Source organism: Myotis myotis, unplaced genomic scaffold, assembly GCF_014108235.1.
Source record: "Myotis myotis isolate mMyoMyo1 unplaced genomic scaffold, mMyoMyo1.p scaffold_m19_p_12, whole genome shotgun sequence".
Classification (NCBI taxonomy): Eukaryota; Metazoa; Chordata; class Mammalia; order Chiroptera; family Vespertilionidae; genus Myotis; species Myotis myotis.
In genome coordinates this window covers 23,671,852-23,692,511 of record NW_023416316.1, presented here as the reverse complement: position 1 = coordinate 23,692,511, position 20,660 = coordinate 23,671,852, and the positions used below count along the sequence as shown (strand labels likewise).

Sequence of the window (20,660 nt, the reverse complement as noted above, 5' to 3'; positions counted from 1 at the left end):
TTTAATTTATTCCCCACCCAAGTATCCAGAATATGTGCCCCTTTAACTTGGAGAAATGTGATAATGAAAATACCAACAGAACTGATCATATGTAATGAGAAGAAGAAAAAGCACATAGTACACAGGAAACATCCCTAAGTCCTCCCTGACCTAGTAGTGCGAGTCGATGGTTGTTTCTGGTAATGTCACCTTTCACTTAATTTCTAAAAATTTTACAGGACAGATTTAAAATAGATAGGCCTCTGATTCTTGTTTGTTTGTGGTTTTTTTGTTTTGTTTTGGACCCTACAAGAGTTTTTAAAAGAGGCTATATTAAGTGACAATGCATTCTGAGTCGGGGGAGAAAAAAAATTAAAAACCCAAAACTTCTTTCAGTTTATTCAAAATAAAAATACACATAGAATTATGAAAATATAGGTTTACTATTTCCACCACGTTGATGCTGCTGTTTGAAAGGCTTTCAAATTGTTTTTCAAGTTTTTAAAGCTCATCTCGATCTCTCAATAAAGTATACCTATATTCGCTGGGTGCTAGTTTCTGGAAAGAGCTCTCGGGGGGACTACTTGCTACATCCTGGGCGTCCTAAAGAGAAAGAATAAAACATTTTTATGTCAATATATTTTATGGAGTTATAATATTTCAATAAGAGCATTAGATGACTGGTAGTTGCCCTATAATTATTTAATAATCAATAAAAGTTAGCTACTCTGTGCCAAAGAGAGTTAAGTTTGAAATCTTGCTTTCCCCATTTCATATATGCCTTTACTCAGATTCTCCACGGCAGGGCTGCCACAAAGCCACTAAATATGGACCTGTTGACAGTTCCTGTGGTGCAAAGGAAGGAAACAAAATACCTGACACCTGGGCACATTCCTAGAATATTCTATAGAGACAGCACAACTCTTGACTAAGTTGGCCCGAACCCTCCCCTCTTACAAATGACTAAGAAAATTAAAGGCACCTATTCTGTAGCCAGAATTACAATTACCTGTATGCCAGAAATGATAAAACTAAAAATTAACATGAGGAAAATAAACACTTCAATATAATACTTCAAGAAATTAATTTCTGCATTATTTTACTTGTTCACATACAGTAGATAAAAATACAGTGGAATTGTAAGAGTGACTTCCAAGAATTTCTAAGAAAAGGCAGTGTATTCTATATTGTATTTCCACACTATAAGCTCTTCAAGAGCAAGCATGATTGTCATTCTTTTAATATTCCCTGTAGTTAACATAGGCACATAGTACATATGTTACATCCTATATCTAATGGCACAACTGCATTATAATGGTAAACAAATGTGCCTACAAACTTCCCATATAACTTGGCCATGTTTCACTTCCCCAATATATTTTTTCATTTTTTTGTTGTTGAAGTATATGTTTGGTTTAATTTAGCTGAAATTATATTACTATAAACAAACATGTATTTAATGCCATTAGTACACAAAGATGACAAAATATAAAGAATTCAACAGCCTAATGGAGAAGTTGAAACAAATCAGGATAATACAATAATAAGCTACATCCTTTCATAATATGATAAAACACTAAGCAGGCTGACTTTTCTGATGAAAATAATCACCTGGATTATTGCCAACAATGTGCCTGCTTCTACAGTTGCTTAATTATCAAAGAAAAGTCTGACTGAAGATTTCAAGGAAAAAGCATGTCATCAGATTCCCAAAGGGAACTCTTGATTCTCAACTTAATTTGACTCAAAGTGAAGAAAATTTCACTTAGTCTTTATTTTTCTTTGGGCACAAGAATAGATTGAAGTTTTGAACATATAAAATAGAGTTTGGTATATATCATCTTCCCTCTTGGTATAGTGGGGGATATAAATCAAAAATGAATCAAAATGCAAATTGAGGGGTAAAATCTCAGGTTTTTAGAAATATATATATATTCAATACAAAATGTCAAGCATTCTCAATCTCAATTGGAAAGCTGCATTAAACTAAGCTTTTAAAAAAGTATTTTTTATTGATTTTTTTACAGAGAGGAAGGGATAAGGATAGAGTTAGAAACATCAATGAGAGAGAAACATCGATCAGCTGCCTCCTGCACACTCCCTACTGGGGATGTGCCTGCAACCAAGGTACATGCCCTTGACCGGAATCAAACCTAGGATTTTTCAGTCCGCAGGCTGACGCTCTATCCACTGAGCCAAACCATAAGGGCTAAACTATAAGTTTTGAGCATTATGAATACTGTATTGGTAAAGGAGGCTCTTAGGATGATTTGCAAGAATACCAAATTATTTTCTTCATACTGAGGTCAATCTTCCAGCCACAGAGGACGGACTGAACAATTAATGGAATCCACTGATTTCACTGATCTATCTACTTCCATTTCCTATCTCCTACTTCTACCTGAAGCCAACTATCTTCACTCCTTTCAGAGCCATATTCCACAGATGGCATACTCAGACCAAAAAACTATACTGCAACATTCCTGTAACTTTTCTGAAGGTCTGAAATTTTAAAAATTAATTTTAAAAAGAACATAGTTTGTACATTATCTAGAGTCTGTTGAAAAAGAAAAAAGCTCCCCCTGAAAAGCATGAGTGCTACCTGTCCTTGGGCTGTGTCAGTTGGGTCAGGACCGTGATGGAATTCTCTGTGAAGTTTTCCAGAATGTAAGTCAAACACAAACTGCTTGAGTCTTCCAGGAATTCTAAAACCAAAGTCAAATAAAAATTTAGCTTAAGCTATTAAAATGGACTTACCTCTTATCAACTTCACATAATTTTTTTAAAATTTTATTTATAATTCCACCATCCTACTGGAACTATAACAGACCAGGTATATGTCGAACATGTTTATACAGCTGTGATCTTATCGAGATACTCAGTTTTGTGTTCTAATTCCTGCACTTGTTACATAGAAAATTTTCTATGCTTACCGTTTTCACAGATGCATCAGTCTGTCAAGATGTTATCCTAAAACTTACTTAACCATCCCTTATTGTTGGGCATGTATATTTTTTCCTGAATTACTATAACTAAAAAAACAACATCACACTGAAAATAACAAGGCTTGGGAATATTAGCCACTCAAAACTATGTAGCTTTATAACCAGAGTCTAAACAAAGCCTAGAACAAAAATATTAGCACTCCTTAGCCTCCACCAGCATTGGAGCCTATGTCAGCCAGATAATCCTCCATGGCTGTAACCTGGAGCTTCTGAATCCTTTTTGAGAGGCAGGCCCTTGAGGGCATTTACGGCCAGCAGAACCAGAACTAGTCTTATCAAATAATCTAAGGCATGGTGTAGCTTTTTCATGTGTGTCCTTCCCCGCACCCCCCTTAAGGACAGTGGGAAACTTGTTTAACCAAAGGAGCAGCTTCACTGGATAGCTTAACATTGTGAAAAGCAAAAGCACTTTTTTTAAAAATATATTTTTTATTGATTAAGATATTACATATGTGTCCTTATCCCCACGTTCCCTCTACCCCCCCCCCCCCCCGCTCATTCCCTCCCCCCCTCCCCCCATTGTCCGTGTCCATTGGTTAGGCCTATATGCTTGCATATAAGTCCTTTGGTTGATCTTTCCCCCTTACCCCCACACCCTCCCCTACCTTCCCTCCAAGGCCCAACAGTCCAATCAATGCCTCTCCGTCTCTGGATCAGTCCTTGTTCATCAGTTTATGTTGTTCATTATATTCCACAAATGAGTGAGATCATGTGGTATTTATCTGCTCTCCAGTTCCATCCATGCTGTGGCAAATGGTAAGAGTTCCTTTTTCTTCTTCCTCTTCTTAAAGAATACCTTTCAGCATTTCATATAATCCTGGTTTGGTGGTGATGAACTCCTTTAGCTTTTTCTTATCTGTGAAGCTTTTTATCTGACCTTCTATTCTGAATGATAGCTTTGCTGGATAAAGTAATCTTGGTTGTAGGTTCTTGGCATTCATCACTTTGAATATTTCTTGCCACTCTCTTCTGGCCTGCATGGTTTCTGTTGAGAAATCAGCTGACAGTCGTATGGGTACTCCCTTGTAGGTAACTGAGTTTCTTTCTCTTGCTGCTTTTAAGATTCTCTCTTTGTCTTTTGCTCTTGGCATTTTAATTATGATGTGTCTTGGTGTGGTCCTCTTTGGGTTCCTTTTGTTTGGGGTTCTCTGCGCTTCCTGGACTTGTAAGTCTATTTCTTTCACCAGGTAGGGGAAGTTTTCTGTCATTATTTCTTCAAATAGGTTTTCAATATCTTGCCCTTTCTCTTCTTCTGTTACCCCTATAATTCTGATGTTGGTACGCTTGAAGTTGTCCCAGAGGCTCCTTACACTAGCTTCATATTTTTGGCATCTTTTTTCTTTTTCGGTTGGGTATTTTTTGTTTCTTCGTATTTCAAATCTTTGACTTGATTCTTGGGATCCTGTCTTGTCTGCTGTTGGATCTCTGTATATTATTCTTTATTTCAGTCAGTGTATGCTTAATTTCTAGTTGGCCTTTTTTCATATCCTCCAGGGTCTCACTAAATTTATCGGCGGTTTCCATAAAATTCTTGAAAAACCTTATAAACGTGGCCTTGAACTCTATATCCAGTTGTTTGCTTTCCTCCATTTCTGTCATTTGTGACCTGTTTCTTTGTCTCTGCATTTTTTATGCTTCCCTGTGTTGGTAGAGTGGTTTTGTGTGCTAAGTGTCCTGTAGGGCCCAGTGGCTCAGCCTCCCCAGTTACTTGAGGTGGACACTCTTGGTGTACCCCCTTGTGGGCTTTTTGCACAGTCTTATTGTAGTTATGCCTTGATTGTTGTAGGATCACTGGGAGGAATTGACCTCCAGGCCAATTGGCAGTGAGAATCAGCTGTGTCTGCAGTGGGAGAACTTCTGTGCTGAAGACACCCTTCTGGGGCAAGACTTGCTTCAGTGGGGCTTTGGTGCTCACTGAGTCTGCCCCCTGAGTGTGTCCCTTATGGATCTGAGGAGTTGTAATCTGGATGGTCCCCCTCTGACCACTGGGTACACTGGCTCTTGGATCTAAGGAGGTGCTAATTTAGCCTCTGCCTGAGGTTACACAGCAGGAGCTACGAAGAGAACTGCAGATTCCCCTTCCTTTTTTGGAGTTTGGAGGTGCCCTGATGAGGCCCAGCTGTGAAGCAATGCAAGCCACTCTGGGGCCTTGGGCCTTCTCTTGGAAGTTCTGGGTCTGTCTGGCCCAGCTGCAGTTAGGTAATTTTCAGGTTGCAAAGGGCCTGGGCATTCATATGCAAAAGCCTCTGCTGCAGCCTGGGTGGGGCGGGGTCTCAGGGAATCAAAGGGTGGAGCAAGCAGCTATGGCGGATTCTCAGCCCTGCCCTAAGGGGCCGCGCGTCTCAGTGTCCTGGTAATTGCTGCAAGCACCTCTGAGGGAAAGCCGCCCTCAAGTTCCGAGTTCTGCCTGCTGCCAGACAGTCCAGTTTCTCCCCGTATGAGTCCTGGGTCCCCAGAGACTTCCCGGAACCTGAGTTCAGAGCAGTTGGGAGCTTATGACTCCCTCCCAATTCAGAAAGACAGCCCCGTCCTCAGGTGCCAGCCCCTTTCTGGGCGCGCAAGCCTGAGCCTCCGTACCTCTGCACTTTACTTCCGCAGCTCCTCTGGCTCTCAGTGTGCTTTTCTTTCCTTCTAGTTGTAGAATTTCCACTCAGCCAGCCTTCCTGTAGTTCTGGATGAAGTCCGTTTTGTCTTTTTGTTGTATCTTTGAAGTTGTTGTGGGAGGCAGCAATTTCCCGGTGTTTATCTATGCCGCCATCTTAGTTTCTCCACAAAAGCACTTCTTAAGGCCATGAAACTGGTATGTTATTTTTGTTTTGTTTTGTTTAGGTCTTCACACACCACTAAGGCATTCTCTTTAATGGTGAAAACACTTGCTTTGGTGGTTTCAAAACATTGAGGAAAATAAAATGAACCAACACAACTCATTGTATATTGACATCATTCCCCTAGTTACTAATCAGGGCATAAGCAAATCTGTAGCACAGAGATACACGTTGTAGTAAAACAGACCATTATAAAGCTTATATACAGCAGGTGCTCGAATAATGTCATTTCATTATAATGTTAAAGAGGGAAAAGAAAATCGATTCCTGGCTGGGACCTCTCTGGATGTGTGAAGTTGGGGCATTCTCCCTATGCCTGCATGAGTCTCCCCTGAAGACCCCAGTTTCCTCCCACAGTGATGTGCAGGGGAGGTAAACGGGTGTGTCTACACTGTCCTAGTGTGAGTGTGGATGTGTGTTAGTGTGCCTTGTGATGGAAGAGCAGTGTGTCTGGAGTTGGATCCCACCTTGCACCCTGAGCTGCCAGGATAGCCTCTGGCCATCCGCCACCTGGAACTGGAATGGGCAGGGTGGAAAATGATTTTCTTGTTTTATTAATCTTTCCTAAATGTATGTAAGACTTACATTTATTTCAATGTTTAATATTAGAGGCGTTTTGGGTCTTCATTTAAAAGTTTTGGTGACCAGAAATATACCATAAGAATTCTTATTTATTATCAATTAGCCTATGATAAAATTGGTTTCGTTATACATTGTTTTGCTTTAAGTTCCAGTTTCCATGAACCTACTGTTGATGTTAAGTGAGGACTTATGTATCAGCCTTAAAAAAAAAAAAAAAATCCTTGAACTGTAGCCAATAAAGTAGGAGTATTGGATTAAATAATAAGAACTTTTTACAAAGTGTGGGCAAATTACACATACAAAACATCAACCAGTTTTTGCTACTACTTGTCTACCTGTTTATTCTTTGAAATCTTAACAGCACCTCTATTTTTTTATTAAAATTAGCCTTGCTAATTTAGTAAGTAAAAGACACCTGCATTTTAATTTCCATTTCTTCAGAAATTAAGCATTTTTCCATTGCTTGTTTTAGTTTATATTTCTGCTCCCATGAATTGTCTTCTATGGAGATTGTGATATTTAAAAAAATGCATCATATACATTTAAATAGAAACCCTTTGTTTTACATATCTGTTACAAGAATTAAAATACAGGTCAACAAACAATAGAACTGACTGACTTTTTGGTAGCAAAGAATAGCCGGCTAGTGTTAATATTACCAGTTTCTTTTTCTTTTTATCCTTTCCTAAGGTTCTGCAAGTGCTGTTTCTTTCTTCCCTTCAATAATTCCCACAGAGATGTACCAACCAATAACTTCATTGTACACCCATTTTAGCTCCCCACTAGCTCCAAAGCAACAGAGAACAGCAGGTGCCAAATGCACAGTTTACAAATACAAATGACTGTCAGGTAGTTGTATTGACAGAATGCCTCTGAAAGGTTCTCTGGTGCTGAAGAAATTGCCCATGCGCCAGATACAAACATTGAGAGGAGATCGATTAAACTTAATCTGACATCATCTACTGTCACCCACAGCAAAGTACTAAAATATAACCATTCAATTCAAAGAATTGCAAATAGTCTACAATGTTTAAGATAAAGCCCCAGTTAGTTTGTTATTTTATAAGGTCCAAGATGATCACAACCAATACAGTGTGAATTGCTTCTGTTAGTCAAGAAATGATTTATAATTAAATCTTAAATGTAACAAATTCTTAGAGAACACTCAAAACAGATTTGTCCCTAATTTGATTCCTCCACTCCCCCCCCCCCCCCCCCGCCTTGTCAACAGTTGATAAGAGAAAAAGAATTGTGAGCAGCAAAGACAAGGGAGATAGGATGAAAGAGCTCTTACCTAGCTTGTGGCCAGAAACTATCAATCATTATTAAGTAACAATCAGTGAATCAACAATATATTGTCAAGTAAACAGACAACACAGTTATCTGCTGAAAAGGAAAATAAATGGGCCTTTGCCATAATAATTTCAATTATATCTTCATACTTTAAGGTAAAATTTTCTAACTATATGTTTCCCATTCTCCAAACACGTTTGTTTACAATCTTTATTTTTAGGTGATGCACAAATGTTAAGTGTATCATTAAACAAGCTTTGAGAACTGCATGCAAGGTGAGGAGTATTTGTGCTGTTTTTTTAAAAGTACACACACAATTCAGCTTTTTGGGCTTAACAGTTCTATGAGTTTTAACATATGCATGTAAGTGTCTTGTTACCATCTCCACAAAAAGGATACAGAATAATTCCTACAGCTTTTTTTGGTCAGACCCCCTAACTACTGCCAACTACTGACCTGTTCTCTGTTCCTGTAATTTGCCTTTTCCAGAATGTCATGTACATAGAATCATACAGTATGTAATCATGAGACTGGCTTCTTTTATTTAGCATACTACGTTTAAGATTCATCTGTTTTGCTACATGTGTAAAAATATTTGTTCCTTTATTGCTGAATTGTATTCCATTGAGTACGATTAGTTTATCCACATACCTGCTGAAGGACATTTGGGTTCTTTCAAGGTTTTAGTGATTTTGAACAATGCTACTACAGACACTTGTGCTCAGGTTTGTGTGTGAACATAGTTTATTTCTGTAGAAAAAATACTAGGTTATATGAGAGGTATATGTTTAACTTTTTAAGAAGTTTCTAAATTGTTTTCCAGTGTAGCTATACCATTTTGTAATCCCACCAGCAATGTATAAGAGTTTCAGTTGCCCCATATCCTTCAGAACACCTGGCATTATCAGTAATTTAACTTAGCCATTCTAAAAGATGTAGAATTGGATCTCATCGTGATTTTAATTTGTATTTCTCTAATGACTGATGTTAAGCACCTTTTCATGTTAAGCACCTTTTCATTCATGTATCTTCCTTACATCCTAACAATATCTTTTGTTGTATATCTGTGCTGTCAAATATAGTAGCCAACACCCACATGTGGCCATTGGGCACTTGAAATGGGTTAGAATACCTGAGAAACTGTTAAATTTTATGTCATTTCAATTAATTTAAACTCAAGTATTCATATATGGCTAGTAGCTACCCCGTTGGAGAGCAGAGCACTATGATGATTATTACAAGCCATCAAAGATAAAAAGCACAATCAGTAAATAACAATGAAAGAGCTGAGAAGGAAAGCCATCATGGTTATCATCGAACCCAAGTAGAGTGTTCTATAGCAACAAAAAACTATGAGAACCCTAAGGAGGATGAGTCTGGTAAAGTCCCATTTGTAGCAGTGTTACTTACTTTTTCATGGGAAAAACCTGGATTCAAATAACAGGGGTTTAACAAATCACAAAATAATCCATTCAAAGGCAAATCAGCTAGCCATGAAAAATAATGGGGAAAATTACTTAGAGCCCAGAATTGGGGAACTCATTAGCTTAGAGGAGCCTGTTACATGTGCCAGGAGGAACCTGAAGCCTGTCCTGCTTGCTGCTTTTCCCGTCACTGGGGCCACGGCAGCTATCTAAGAACTTTGGTAAACATACAGATGGCCACAATTTTTAGAAGTTTCTCTTCAAAGTCCTTCAATAGTCTTAAACCATACCTTATCATTTATTCTCTTCTCTCAGTGCCTCTGACATTTTCTAGACCTGTCCCTAGGTGCTCTTAGGTTCCAAAATTACTCTCCATTCCTTTCCTATATCCACATAGAATCTGTTCTTTTACATTCGACAAGAAACCAATCTGTGACTTTGCTTTGGGTCTCTTCAAACATCTTTCACATTCATACTTATACTGCTTTTTACATGTACTGAAAATGTTACTGCTTTGGGAGCAAGTGACTTGAGCTTGGGACTTTGGGGTTTAACATACTCTGACATGAATCCTAGCCCTGCTACTAATTAGTTGTGTGGCCTTGCTGGTTAAGTTACCTCCTCAGCCTCAGTTTCTTCAGAAAGGAAAAGGCAAAAGAATACCGGTAGAACCTCCTCCCCCACCAATGCCTGCCTACCTCTGGCATGGGAGGAGACTGCACCATAAATCTACTTTCTCTCTCCTTACCAAAACCATACTTCCTTCATATGACCCTGGAATGCTGAGGTGCTAAGTAATAGTAATTACAGTAATTTATGGAAACTGCTTATCATTTAAGCCTTAATTACTACGCAGCACAATAACGATTATGCAAACCATTAAATATGTCAGATTCACTTTGCTGCATGTTTTATTTGATTTTTAACACTAACATCTATTCACATAGGCTCAGTTTGTAGTTCACACAGCATGTGCCTCCTTACAGTTAAAAAATATTAGTGGGAATAGTGCCTAGAAGGAAAATCAGGCACCTAAGGGAGAAATGAAAGAAGTAATTTGTTTCACAGAGCTTCAAATATAGTCACTTCTCTTATCTCCTTCCCTACTGATAGGACTAATTACTTGCAGGATGGGAGAGGAACATTTCCCAGTTCCAGATTTCTTTGGAGAATCTTACTGGCTCAGTTTCTTCTTAGGTACAATGCTGCCAGCTGATGGATGAGGAGGGGGACTGGGTCATGTGGTAAATACAACCACTTTGTAATATGGCTTCTCTGATAGACACCAAAGTGGAATCAGAAGTGCTCAAGTGTGCCCCAGCTGGTTTGGCTCAGTGTATAGAGCAGTGATGGTGAACCTATGACACACGTGTCAGAGGTGACACACGAACTCATTTTGGGTGACACGCATCGACAGAGACAAAAAATTGCATAATTCAAGTATTTGTCTCTCGCCATGGCCAGAGTTGGGCCTCATTCGAGTAATATTATTACTCACGTTACTCATGATCAATAATGCAATTCTAAAACCGGATGTAAACAGGTACAGCGGTGTTGCGTAGCAAAGATACATAGTGAAAACATCCAAGACACATTGTTCCAATATTGAAATTAATATAAAAAGGTTAAGAATTGCACTATAAAGAGATTAATCTCTTTACTCATGGCATTTTATTTTTACTCGAGTGACAAAATGCCCAATTCTGGAAACGGCCTCGTTATTGTCAACATGTGCCTCGGGTAAGCTTCCCGTGCGTTCGGGTGCATTCGGCAAACGGACGCACTTGATCACCATGTTCGTTAGGAGACAGGAGTGGGAGGGTTAGAAGAAAAAGATATACAGTGCAACAGTGCTCGACGAGACATTCTGCGTGTCAGATAATTGATTACAGCACCATATATTTTTTGGTTATACATACTATCTTTGAATTGTTTTGCACTAGAAGTCAGTGCAACAACACTGCAAAAAGTTAACAGGTAAGAAACCTATCAACCTTTTATAAAAAACACCGTGATTTATATTTATTTTTGCAGCCTTGTGATGGAGAATCAAAAAAATAAAAAAGATTGAATGATAAAGGAAGTGGAAGTAGCAGTAGCCAACCCTTTCAAGACACATGGACCGAGATATACGGGATTGTCGACAGAAACAACAGATCATTGTGCATACTGTGTAATGAAACGGTAGTAAGCAGAACGTGGAATGTAAAGAGATATTTTGAAACTAATCATTGTCAGCTCTTGAAAAAAAGTATCGATGAAAGGAAGGAATACATTTCTAGGCAGCTACACCTCTATAAAAGTCAATCAAATTCCATCATTAAATTTGTAAGATGCTCTACAAATTTAACATCAGCAAGTTACTGTATTGCTCACTCCACAGCTCAGCATGGAAAAGCCCTCAGTGACGGAGAATTTATTAAGGAAACATTTCTAAGATGTGCACCAGCTCTACTTTACGATATGAAAAACAAAGATGATATTATTAAAAGAATTTCTGAGTTACCACTCAGTAGAAATACTATCAAAGACAGAATAATAAATCTTAACAAAAACATACATCAATTAAAAAAAGACTTAAATAGTTGTAAATATTTTTCGATTTCTCTTGATGAAACTACTGATGTCACATCAAATGCTCCGTTGGCCATTATTGCTAGATATTCTGAGGGTCTCACAATGAGAGAAGAGTTGATAAAGTTAGAATCAGTGCCAATAAGTACATCAGGAAACGAAATAGGTAAGGTTGTTATAAAAACATTCAGTGACCTAAACATTGATATCTCTAAAATTGTGTCAGTCACGACACAGGTGGGGCACCAAATATGGTGGGGAAAAATGTGGGATTCCTGAAATTGTTTATGGAAGCTATTAGACATCCACTTGTACCTTTTCATTGCATTATCCATCAGGATGTGTTGTGTGCCAAATCGGGATCCTCAGAATTGAATGATTTAATGTCAGTTGTAACAAAAATTGTGAATTTTATAGCTTCTCGACCCCTTCACAAGCGAGAATTTTCTACACTTTTACAGGAAGTTGATTCAACCTACAGTGGACAACTGATGTTCAATAATGTGAGATGGCTGAGTCGAGGTAAAGTACTTGAGCGATATGTGGAGTGCTTTGAAGAAATTACGGTATTTATTGAGAATAAGGATCTGGCAAACTTTCCTCAGATCAATGATCATAAGTGGGTCAGCAATTCGATGTTTTTTACAGATCTCTCTGTTCATATGAATGAAATGAACTTAAAATTACAAGGTTTTGGCAAAAGTATTGACGTTATGTTAGGATACATCAAATCTTTTGAAAGTAAACTTAAAATTTTCAAGCGAGATATTGAAACTAAAACTTGTATTTTCTTTGGATAAAAAAGTGTTTCGAGAAGGCCACTATGAGTGTAATGGAGTCCATACTTATGTACCAGAATATAGTAAACTCCTTATTTGAACAGTTCAGCGAAAGATTCGACCAATTTAGAAACCGAGAACAGACCATAAAAATAACTAAGTATCTGGATGTAGCTGTTTACAGTACTTTGGAATTAAAGGATTTCCAATGGATGCAAATTGACGATTTAGAGATGCAACTTGCAGATTTTCAAGGTAGCATTTGGACTCATGTGTTTGTCGACTTAAGGTCGAAACTTGAAAATCTGGAATGAAATCGTTTGAATAATGAAGAAGAGTGCAACTACGAACAAGAAATTTTGAGTGCTTGGAACAGAGTACCTGACACTTTTAGCGACATAAAAAATCTAGCGATGGCTTTGCTAACAATTTTTTTAAAAATATATTATTGATTTTTTTACAGAGAGGAAGGAAGAAGGAGAGTTAGAAACATCAATGAGAGAGAAACATCGATCAGCTGCCTCCTGCACACCCCCTAACTGGGGATGTGCCCACAACCAAGGTACATGCCCTTGACCAGAATCAAACCCGGGACCCTTCAGTCTGCAGGCCGACGCTCTATCCACTGAGCCAAACCGGTTATGGCAACAATTTTTTCATCAACATATTTTTGTGAGACTTTGTTCTCAGCATTAAGTAATATTAAAACGAACAAAAGAAACCGGCTAACAGATGAAGTTAGTGGCACTTGCTTGGCCTTGAAGTGCACCAAGTATGAACCTGCAATCGAAGAATTAGCAGACAAACTTCAGCACCAAAAAGGTCACTAATTTCTAGTTTTCGTACCATTTGATTATCATTGTTTTTATTATTATTTTTTCATAATGTACATTGTTTCATAATGTACATTGTTTGTTCATTTTATACATATTTTTTGGTTGATTTTTCCTTTGTTAAATGGCATTTAAATATATAAAATAAATATCAAAAATATAAATCTTTTTTTACTATGGTTGCAAATATTAAAAAAATTATGAATATTTCTATATGTGACACGGCACCAGAGTTAAGGTTTTTCAAAATTTTGACACACTGAGCTCAAAAGGTTCACCATCACTGGTATAGAGTGTCGGCCTGCGGACTGAAGGGGAGTTCAATTCCAATCAAGGGCACATGCCCGGATTTTGGGCTCGATCCCCAGTGTGCCTAGTGTGGGATGCAGGAGGCAGCAGATCAATGACTCTTATCATTGATGTTTCTATCTCTTTGTCCCTCTCCTTCCCTCTCTGAAATCAATAAATATATTTTTTTTAAAAAAAGAAAGAAAAGGAAGTGCTAATGTGTTTTAAATCTGGCTGGAGAAAATACGATAGCCAAGATGGAATTCCTCACAGGTTTCCCTGGAGGCGTAACAACATTCCTGGGAATAAAAGCCAACATGGTGGGGCAAAAGTAGGTTTACAGTTGTTCATATGGAAAATAACACAATAAATATGTTATAATACATGAATAAACTGTGTTTTGCATACTCATTACTTTCACCCCACCCTGTAGTTGGGTACCAATCAGTAAACCTAACCTTTCAGTCAGCATCCTGTTAACTTCCACTAACTTGAAACTTTGAGTAGGGCTGTAAGTTTCCAGTGAAAAGGAAGAGGTATGGAAACAACCCAGCATTTACCCACTATTAAAGACAGGGAAGTGTGCTGATAAAACTTCATATAACTGACCTGAGTAAGGCAGCACTGCAATGCCCCCCACAGCCACGCTACCTGGAAGCTCCTGCAGTGAGCCCTGCCACCGGAACAACCCTCTCCCCTAAATGTCTCATTCTCTTAGTTTGAGCTTGCAGCTTCAGTAAGAAGTGAGAGGAAGACGGCACCCAACCAGCTAAGAATTTCCATTTAGCCCAACAGTCAATGCTTTATCAATTAGTCCCTTTGCCCCTATCTCTTCAATAACTCCTCTATCCTTTTAATTCTAGCCCACAAAAATTTAATCACGATTTCCTGTATCCAAAGGGGGAAGAAAAAGAAAAGATAAAACTTTACTTCATCCTATGTGTCTCTCCAACTATTTCCTTATTTTTCCTTCCTCTTTAGAAGCTAGCTTCTTGCAAGAATTTTAATGTCAAATCTTCATTTCCTCACCACAATCACTATTCTATTCTTTGCAATACAGTGAGTTTTTTATTTGTTCATTTTTTATCAAATCTAACAGATGCTTCATCCTTCTGGTTGTGCATTCCTTTTGTTAGAATTGCTCCTCCCTCAATTAGCATATGACTCATTTCTGTTTTTTTTTTTTTCCCTTTGATTCCTTCTCCTTCTTAATCTTTTGCTCATGTTCCTTCTGTTGTCCTCCCTTTAAATGTTGGTATCATTCAGGGTTCCATTCTCAGTCCTGTTCTAGGTCAGCTCATCTGTTTCTACAACTTCGCTATATCCTCATGTGTTCAAGACCCAGCCCTTATCTCAACTCACTGTTGAATCCCAGAGCCATGTAAACTCCCTACTGGATACTCTCTGTAGCCCACAGGCACCTCAAATTCAATATACCAAGAAAAGGAACTCATTACCTTTACCACAAGGTGCTCCTCCACTGAATTCCCAAGCTCAGTTAAATGGCAACACAACCCAATTAGCTGTCTAAGTTAGATTCCTGGCCATTAGGGCTGGCCTCCCCTCCCCCATTTACTAATATACCAAGTCTTCCTATTCCACCTACAAAATGTCTCTCTAGTTTTAATGCTACTGACAGAATTTATTTAGGTAATTCATTCACTCAAGAATCACCTACTGGTTATCATCAACTGTCCTGGATTACTAAACAGTCTCTCCTAGATTCTACTTTGACCCCCTCTAACCTATTTTCCAGTTTGCATCCTGAATACTCTTTAAAAAATAATCCCCTAATTAAAACCCTTCAATGGCTCCTCATAGTTTTTAAGACAATGTCAACTTCCATAGTACAGCTTATAAGGGCTTTCAGAAGCTAGCCCCTGCTTATTTCCCTTGACCTGGTCCTTCCTCCTCCCTCCACTCACATTCAGCCAACAGACTCTCTACTTGTTTCTACCAATGTGCCCTTTCTCCAAGCCTGATTCCTTCTTACCTCCATGTTAAACGTCTATAGACCTGTAGGACTTACCTTAGGCATTAACATCTCCAGAAATCTTAGAACAGGTACCTCTCTGTTGAACTCTGTCAGAGTACTTATCACATCATAAGACAACTACTTGTTACCCTACTTGTTTCCTTTCTCTACTTCATTGGGAATTCTTTGAGGGCAGGGATCTAGTCTTAGTAAACTAAAAGATTGGTTTATGTTATAAATTGACTGCCATACAGAAGACCTGGATATTTAATGAGTTAATAGGCTAAATGGTATTCTTTTGAATATACGTAAAGTAAAAACAACTAATGTTTGTTAGTACTTTATGGCTTAGAACACATTAATTTTTGTAACAATCTCATTGGGTAGGTTGTACCATCAACCATATTTTAAGTGTAAAGAAACAAGATGGAGTTAACTGACTTGCCAAAGGCAGGACTCAATTCTGGGCTTCCTACATGTTAGGACTGAGACTCATCTATCAAACAACCACATCTCTATTGAAATATGTAGAAGTGAGCAAGATAATTCACTCTGAAATAGGACTGCAAATCATCCTCTAAATGTGCAATTTAATCTTTGGACATAAAAAGGTAAATGAATTTTAAAAGATCTAATTTGAATTAATACCATAGTATTGCTTAAATTTTTCATATATGAAGAAACATCTCCACTTTTACCATTGTATTTAAATCTCAGAAATTGATAAAAATTTAATATCTGTGGTAGTTACAAGATTTATGTTTATTAATACAAGAAATAGCTGAGAAGAGTCAGAAAGCTTCTCTGTTCTTTCAAAAGTTGATAGCTTTATGCTCTTAGAAATGCCTAGTCATAGCCATCTTCTGGGTCTTAAGTACCTCTAGTATGCTTGCTAGACACGGTCACACATAAGCAGCAATATTACCAATTTCCTTTAACCTGACCTAGAATTATATTCTGCTTACCTTGATGTGCAAAGACCAAACTCAATCAGAACTAATTTCTCAAAAATTTTCTTTCAGAGATTAGGATCACCTAATGCTGGCCCTTTGATAGGGATATATCCTAATTCTTATAATCAATTATTATACCACATTTCAGAGTGAAAAAAAAATAGCACTTTTTCTATCCAAATAATAGATTAGTGTTCCATCATAAGATTTAAAATATCCAAACAATTGTTTTCAGTTCATTTTTGAGACATATATCAATAATTAAAAAACAACAACAAAATGAATACTTACAATATATCCTTGAAGTTTTCAAACACATACATATGCCGAAAACTGTCAATAGCTATTACGGGGCAATCTGCTGGGGTTTTCTGTATGTGCAGAAGAGGATGTCTAAATTTGTCACAGTCCGCGTGTAAGAAGTTTATTGCACCTTTAGAAGAAAAAGAATCGGAAAAGATAGATCAGAATTTTCTTAATTGTATTCTCATAACATTGCAAGTTCATAAAAAGTAACATACTAAAAAAACACCAAAATGCTTTAGAGTAATATAGATCACAAAAACTAAAACCTAAATATTTCAACACTGAAAGGAGGTAGGATTTGAGCTCTTAGGGCAGAGAGTATAATTTTCTCATAAATTATCTGAACTCAACCTGAATTCAAATGCTATAGTGAATTTTTATAGTGAATTTTCTTGCATGGATGCTCCTCTGCTCTGCAGATTACCCACTGCAGATTACCCAGGTCTGGAGAGCAAGTTCCTGAAACTGACATATAAACTGTCTTCCCCAGGCCATCTTCATTTCATCAAGGAGCCCTTCTGGTCCCTACTGGTTGATTTTCAATCTAATTCAACCCCCAAAATATTTACTAAGTCACTAATAAGGGTATAGCTCTATACAATGCCTTCAGTTTATTATGCTTGATTTTCTTCTCTAACTACAAAGGGAAAGTTGGTCATATCTCAAATTGTTTTTGCGGCTTTGGAGAAGTCCACAGAGAATGCACTTTCTTTCATTTAGAAATAAACATTAACCAGATTCTGTAAGTTATCTCAGCAATATATCTGAGACTGTCTATTAGGAAGGGACCAGGCAAGTATCAATGTGCTAAAAGCAAGTGCCTAAAACTGACGGTGTCCACCTATGACCCCACTTTCCAAGCTATTTGATTTAGGGAGCTAAAACAGCCATGGTTTATTTTAAAAAGCCACTGCTTCGTATACTCTCTCTACTACACCTCCCACCCAATGTTTACATGTAAATTCTGAGGCTATAATGGGAGAGGGGTTGGGGAGAAAGAAACCAAGAGAAAAGATGAAAATAAACACCTTCATCTGTCTACCTTTTTCACTTATTAACTGTCGGGCTACTTCATTCTGGAATATTTCTAAACTTTCTGTATCTTCTTTCATGTGGAAGAGTATTAGAAAAGGCAGTCCTTCTTCTGTCAATTCCTGTGTAGAGAAGTATTTAATGAGAATTATCAGGCCTCTCCACTTGTAGCTGTTTTCTAAGTAGGAACAATTTAGAACTCAACCCAACATGCAACAATTGCAACATCCCAGGAAAAAAATAAGGCCCAAAGGTGTAAATAAACATTAGCCTTAATGGAGAAGTCCAAAGACATTTCCTATACCTGAAGTACCCCGGCACTCAGAGGACTCACCCACTCATCCTGCTTGCCTGCAGAAATTGACTTGCCTTAAAGTAACCACTGGGCTGGGCTGTTAGCTAGAATTGGGTGAAGCCATGGCATTTGATAAATGAGTTGACCAAGGGAGAAACTGCTGGTTCTTTATCAAGATGTTAATTTTAGGGTGGAGTAGACATGTTTTCCCCTACAGATTTTAGGGTGGGGTAAACTGTCTTCACAGATAACACTGAAAAACTGAATGTACCAGCAGTAAATAAATCTTATTTTGCACACTTATGTTCATTTTAAGGTGTACGCAAAAACTTAGACGAGCTGAAAAGTGTTTGATTCAGAGCAAATAACAAACTCCCATAACATAGCCAGTTTTCAACCAATACACAATTTTCAACATTAAAAAATACCCACCACTATATATGTGTGTGTTTATATACCTTGTGGATATACATACACAAAAGCGTCTTGAAAATTATAAAGTGCTTTAAATTTTTCATTGTTATTGGAGAATAATATGAGAAATGTGATGACAGATTTTTTAAAATATATTTTATTGATTTTTTACAGAGAGGAAGGGAGGGGGATAGGGAGCTAGAATCACCGATGAGAGAGAAACATCGATCAGCTGCCTCCTGCACACCCCCCACTGGGGATGTGCCCGCAACCCAGGTACATGCCCCTGACTGGAATCGAACCCGGGACCCTTGAGTCCGCAGGCCAACGCTCTATCCACTGAGCCTACCGGTCAGGGCGTGATGACAGATTTTAAACATTTATTCTCTCTAACAAATGCTAAGTTCTGACTCATAAGGATAAGTTCAGAATGGCCTAATAAAATTATTTCCATCAACTATCCTTTTGTGCGTCTCTCTGTAATTTAGAAACTGCCTCAGCAGAAAGCTCAAATGTCCTATACTTTATAAAAACTGAATCTGGAACCCATCTTATAGGACAAGAGTTTTCTCCTGGTTCCTAGTTCCATGTTTAAGCCTGTTACACTCATGTACAGAATAAAGTATAAAGTTTCTTATCACATTTACTTTTTTAAAAACTGAGATGTAACTCGCATGCCACCAAATTCACCATTTTAATGTGTTCAAACTGGTGGGTTTTATTATATTTACAAGGTCTGCAAACATCAACACTACCTAATTCCACATCATTTTCATCACTCCAGAAAGGAACCCCATACTCATTAGCAGTCACACTCCCATCTCTCCTCCTTGACTCCTGGCATCACACTGATCTTCTGTTACGTTGATTTAAAGTTTCCTCTTCCCCACTCTTTATCTCTTGGGCTCAGTTTTCTTTCTCTCACGCATTGCTACTTTTCCCCATGGTCTGTCTTTGGACTTCTCTGCTCTAGCTTGGCAATTTCGACTAGTTCAACAATCCCAATCAGCACTTCTCATTGGTCCCTTTTCTCTCTCTCTCCATGCCCAGTTCCAGTTCAGAATCCAAGTCTAGATTGCCAACTTCCTGTGTAATATCTCCATTACAACGTCTAACCAACCTTCAGCACTCAATATTAATACACTTTCACTTCCCTATTTCCATTAGTATTTCTGCTCCTCCTTTAGCCCTTTTCTTTCAGGACTGAAGGAAGCCTTGTCTAGAAAACCATCCCTGATTCTGCCCCACTTCTGCCCAAAGTGGAAATGAATTCTCTCCTCTGAATTCCCAGAACATTTTCCCAGTGCCCCTCAGGTGGCCTGGGACATGTCTTTATATTACATTATCTATATAAGTGAACCACCAGACTGAACCCCTTAAACACAGAGAATCTTATTTCACTTCTCTTTTGCTCATAGATTTTTATATGCAATAATGCGCAATCAACCTATGACATGAGGACACAAATGTTTCTGAATAAATATAATTGGGAAAGGAGACTCAAAAGTCACCTTTTAGAAAACGTAAGAGCTAGAAAGTTAAACGTAAAAACAAATATAACATACTAGTATTACTTTATTAAACCAAAGTATGGATGAACTAACAACTATTAGGAGAAAAGTAATAAGTAGATTAATAGTTTGAAAAAAAAATCTTTTTGCTAAACTAATTTACATACATTAACATAGCAGTTGGTAGTTTATGCTGCTTGGATTTTTAAGTTTCCTGTATCCACATCAACATATTCTCTCCAGAGCAGGCATTAAAAGACTCAGGAGCGAGACAGCAAAACAACCAGGTTCAGACATTTCCCCACTGTCAGGTGTGGGGAACGTCTGGCCCGGGCTGTATAAGGCCTGAGAAAGCATTTGGGCTGGCCCTGCCAAGGCAATCGCAGGCGGAATTTGAATTTCAATAAATCTAGGAGCTTTTTCCATAGCAACATAAATTTATATTAAGTGAATTATATTAAGCGAATGATGTTATAAATATCCAAATGGCCCTTGGCAGAAAAAAGGTTCCCCACCCTGGAAATGATTGAGGGGTAGTTGGAACTCCTGTATTACTATTTAAGATTTTTCCAGTCTATACCTTTAAACTCTA

The 20,660-nt window shown here is 38.0% G+C and overlaps 1 protein-coding gene across 6 annotated transcripts in view; it reads right to left on the bottom strand.

The window, feature by feature from the left end:
• Positions 1-351: 351 nt before the first annotated feature.
• Positions 352-20,660, bottom strand: part of ERP44 (endoplasmic reticulum protein 44) — a 65,461-nt gene continuing 45,152 nt past the window's right edge. For 3 of the 6 annotated variants that reach the window (XM_036330199.1, XM_036330204.1, XM_036330203.1), the window contains 4 exons: positions 17,859-17,970; positions 16,802-16,943; positions 2,582-2,684; positions 361-582 (listed from right to left, as the gene is read on the bottom strand). In XM_036330199.1, the coding sequence (XP_036186092.1) occupies positions 481-582; positions 2,582-2,684; positions 16,802-16,943; positions 17,859-17,970 (459 nt within the window). In that variant the 3' untranslated portion in view covers positions 361-480. Of the gene's footprint in view, positions 583-2,581; positions 2,685-16,801; positions 16,944-17,858; positions 17,971-20,660 lie in introns of all 6 variants that reach the window. The other 3 variants (XM_036330200.1, XM_036330202.1, XM_036330205.1) reach the window with 2 other exon arrangements.